The 4,495-nt window shown below is 36.6% G+C and overlaps 1 protein-coding gene across 3 annotated transcripts in view; it reads left to right on the top strand.

Moving 5' to 3' along the window:
* Nucleotides 1-4,495, top strand: part of abca1a (ATP-binding cassette, sub-family A (ABC1), member 1A) — a 38,263-nt gene that overhangs the window by 6,702 nt on the left and 27,066 nt on the right. For all 3 annotated transcript variants that reach the window (XM_016506640.1, XM_016506641.1, XM_016506639.1), the window contains exons 6-8: nt 325-446; nt 1,178-1,369; nt 2,712-2,801. In XM_016506640.1, coding sequence (XP_016362126.1) covers nt 325-446; nt 1,178-1,369; nt 2,712-2,801 — 404 coding nt within the window. The remainder of the gene's footprint in view (nt 1-324; nt 447-1,177; nt 1,370-2,711; nt 2,802-4,495) is intronic.

Here is a 4,495-nt window from a genome sequence, read left to right as displayed (position 1 = left end):
ATTACATTTTACAATATATTAAAATAGAAAACTGTTATTTGAAATTGTAATAATATTTCACAATATTACAGCCTTGGAGACCATGAGAGACTTTTTTCAAAAACATTAACTGTTCAAAAACTTTTGACTGGTAGTGTGTATATATATATATATATACTGTATATATACTGTGTATATATATATATATATATATATATATAATAGGACAATTTATATTCATATGTATTTATATTATTATAAAAACATATATATTTTTTTCTAAATAAATAAATATGGTATTTCATGCTTATATTTTTAGTCTTAAAGGTTTTTTTTTTCTCCTAGGGTTCAAGCTGAAGGACTTCCTCCGTGACAATGAAACGCTGTCTGTGTTTCTTGAGAAAAATGCTACCCTGCCCAAGCATGCTGTGATACAGATAGTGGAGGCTAACGTCAACTTGGAGAAGGTAAATGAACGGCACAACATGAGCTGTTTAAAACCCTTGAAATCATTAAAAAGCCTCAAATCAACAGACATCAATAATTTTTTCCACAAACATATGTTGTTTGCGCTGCTGGTGTTGCCTTTAATTACCTTCACACATGTATACACAGTGCTTAAAATATTTCACAATGGCATAGTCATTAAATTGCAGCCTGTCATCTATCTTGGGACCGTTATGTAACGCGCTGGTTCATACAGATATGAAGCGATCTGTTTTTCAAAGCCCCGTAGGTAGATGCGTCCGTACGCTCTCACGTGCAGATGACCTTGGTGTGGTGGGATATGACACGATGGGACAGTCACGGGCAGATGCTGTGGATGATGGATGTCCTGCACAGATGTACATGTGCTGCTGTGCGCTGGAGGGGGTGGGTGGGTGGAGTCACATGACTGTTGCCCTGCAGAGCCACGGCCACAGGACAATTCCTGGAAAACTGACACAGGCCGACTGACAGGGACAACTTATATAAAGACAATTGTTTTTAAACATTGATAATAATCAGGAATATTTCTTGATCATCCAATCAGCATATTAGATTGGAAATGTCTGGTGTGTAATAGTCACGTGACATTTATAGCTCAGACGATTGGCTTAAAAAGTGCCCCTGAAACAAAGATGGCAGCTTGCATACTTGAAAATATGATTGCAGAGAGTTTGTTTAGTTGGTTTCAACTGCTATTTGTGATCCACAGGTGCTTATTAAAGGCTTTAGCGTTCATCTCAGAGACCTGTGCAATTCCACATCTCTGGAGGATTTTGTGACCATTGCAGATAAGGATGTGTCTCAGCTGACGCAAAACATCATCTGTCAATCATCTGCTGAATGGCTGAACAACGCAGAGAGCCACTTCCTGTCCAACTTGGACTTCCTGAAGCCAATACGGGTAAGCAAATATAACTGTTAAACAATAAATCCCTTCCATAGGACTTCATAATTAACCAACATCACAAGAACTAGAATACAGGAATAAAAGCGCCCACTCAAATGTTAATGATTGCTTGTCAAGATGTGTTTTATGTCCAATATATTTTACGTAAAAGTTGCTTACTGGACTACAATAATACAATAAATGTTACAATAAACAAAGGAATTCACCAGTTCAATATACCAATTACACACAAACTAGGACAAGTGTATATTTTTGTATTTTAGACCCAGTGAACTTTCTCTTCAAGCCCAACATTGTGGTCACATAATGGTCACTTTTACATAATATGTTTTTGTCAATCAGAATGATTATTTCAGCATATTTGTGCATGAAAAGGGAATGGCGATGGCCATCAGCCAAGAGTCTTCACATACTGATGTCTTTGTGCGTTCGCTTTAGACTGAATGTTTTCTTTGTCTTTGAGTAATGAGATTTCAAGATGCCAGGTCACTGCTATCTTTGCGCTGCGATTTAGTTATGAAAGCAAGTGGACAATGAGAGCTTTGACATTTTTTCCTAAATCACAACAATATAGTCCAGAGTTAGTGTATGTGGCTTGCACACTAATTTACATTGCCCTACTAATAGTTTATGACTTGAAAGCTGCTTAATGCATGTTAGCGCTAATGTGTAGCTTCCTCCATTGTAAAAAATGTTTGTAATTTTTACAGAAAAAGTAAAAATGCTACAGTAAAAACCTGCTAAATGGTTAACTGTAAGTTACCTTACCATGTTTAGTGAAAATCAGTAAAATGACTTTCCCAGAAGTCCCATCAAATGACATATCACATATGGTTGTTTTGTATATCAATAATTTAGTTTCTTCATATTTTTGTAATCAGTAATGCACATTAGGGTGTTTGGGTATCATTTTATTTATGTTATTTAGGAAATATTTATTGCATTACTTTATTGTCATGTCTGTTACCCTGATGGTGTTTTGTCTTTGTGTGTACAATCTACTGTATATATGAGTATTGTTCGTGTTTTATGGACATAATTCATCATGTTGCTTTTCATTTACCTCCTGTATTATTATGATGGTCTTAAGGACATTTTTGGCTAAAAAGCAGATTTTGGTACTTAAAGTGGCTTTTTATATTAACATTATATCACTTAATTAAATATATGGCTATAAGTTATAAAATGTTCAGGCATTTCATAATACTGGAAACAGTGTTAAGTGAATTTCTGGCAACCACAGCTGCTATTTTTACAGTAATTTTGACAGTAAAATGTGTTCAATATGATTACTTTGATAAGCTAATAATGGCTTTTTTATGTTTTGGTCGTGCAGAAAGATGTCAAGTCCGACCCAAAGATTATCCAAGATGTGTCCATAGCAACAGACAGTCTGCTGGAGAGTTTGGGAGCATTAGCAGTGGAGGTAAGAGCCCCCCAAAATATCTCTCAGGCCACTTTTAGGGACCGAGCTAGACACCAGAGTGAAGAGTTGAAATCCCACCCCCAGCTTCCCAAATGTCCTCATCCCGTATTAGACCAGTGGATCTGGATTAGTCACAAAAACAGATTAAAAACAAGTCCGAAATATTGGTTAAAATGTCTTGCTATAATGTGATAAGAATCAGTGACTGTTTAAATGGTAATTATGGTTATATTACTAGTTTTAGATGTCTAATGTTGCATTATGCTAGTCCTGAAAATGCTAATATTTTGTGCTTTGGGACAAATGAGAGTCATGAAGCTTTTTGCTTTGCCACAACACTCTTAAAAATAAAGGTTCTTTACTGGCATCGATGGTTCCATGAAGAACCTTAACAATTCATGGAATCTTTTCATTACACAAAATGTTCTTTATTATGGAAAAAGGTTCTATAGATTATAAATAAAGGTTCTTTACTGGCATCGATGGTTCCATGAAGAACCTTAACAATTCATGGAATCTTTTCATTACACAAAAGGTTCTTTATTATGGAAAAAGGTTCTATAGATTATTAAAATGTTCTTTACACCAAGAAAAAAATGGCTTGTTTAAGAACTTTTCACTGAAAGGTTATTTGAGGAACCAAAATGGTTCTTCTACACCATCGCTGTGAAAACCCCTTTTGGCCCTATTTTTAGAAGTGAAATCAAGATATAACAAGAAACTTGTTTTGCTTAAAGGGACAGAAAGTTCTGTTAATAAATAGCTATTTCGTTTAGCATCTCACATGTCTGTGTCCCTTAGAAAAACCACAGAGCTGACACTTGACATTTTAGCTCGTACACTCAGTGTTACCACTATGCATGTATTTGGTGTCCAGCGTTTAGAAACCAAACCTGAGTGTTAAGTGAGTTAGCAGCGGTAGTTTGGCCCATCATAAGACTCCCGGTTCCTGCCAGCACTGGGCAAAAGTGCAGAGCTCAACAAATGTGAGGTAGCTTGCTTTTAGAAGTGAAACAGGGACACACATCATCTCACTGGGCATTTGTTCATGGGGAATGCGTCTCACAAGCAATCTCTTCCCAGTTTTATCGTTTGAAACAGAAACAGAAATTGAGTCGACGCCAACGCTGCCATGACCGGCATTAGTTCCTTTTTGTTCTCACATAAGTGTAGCAGACATGCGGGCTGAACTCCAGTAACTCTCGCTAAAGCCAGCGGCAGAGAGGTTACTCCAGGTCATGCTTTATTTCTCCTGTTACTCGGCCGTGTTTGCATGTCTGTCTGGCCTCCAGGGCTTCCTCATACAGATAGCTTACAAGGCGACAGCTATAACAATAGCTCTCTTCTATGACTAGCAATCGCATGCACAAGAGCGGGAACAGATGAATCGTTCCCTAATGAGATCCCTGGATGATGTGGGCGAACTGATCTCATTCTTCCAGTAAAAATGCACATTAGCTTTGCAGAATTAAAGGATGGTACTTTTATTAATATTTTGAATTAGTTTTCTTAATAGATATTTTCTTTTTCATTTTAATTTTAGTTAAAGGAGACATATTATGCCCCTTTTTACAATATGTAATATAAGTCTCTGGTGTCCCCAGAATGTGTCTGTGGAGGTTCAGCTCACAATACTCCACAGATCATTTATTATATCATTTTGAAAATGCCTATTTTGAGTGGAAGCAGAAACA

Source organism: Sinocyclocheilus anshuiensis, unplaced genomic scaffold (assembly GCF_001515605.1).
Source record: "Sinocyclocheilus anshuiensis isolate Anshui unplaced genomic scaffold, SAMN03320099.WGS_v1.1 scaffold274, whole genome shotgun sequence".
Taxonomy (NCBI): domain Eukaryota; kingdom Metazoa; phylum Chordata; class Actinopteri; order Cypriniformes; family Cyprinidae; genus Sinocyclocheilus; species Sinocyclocheilus anshuiensis.
This window is presented reverse-complemented; position numbering and strand designations above follow the sequence as displayed.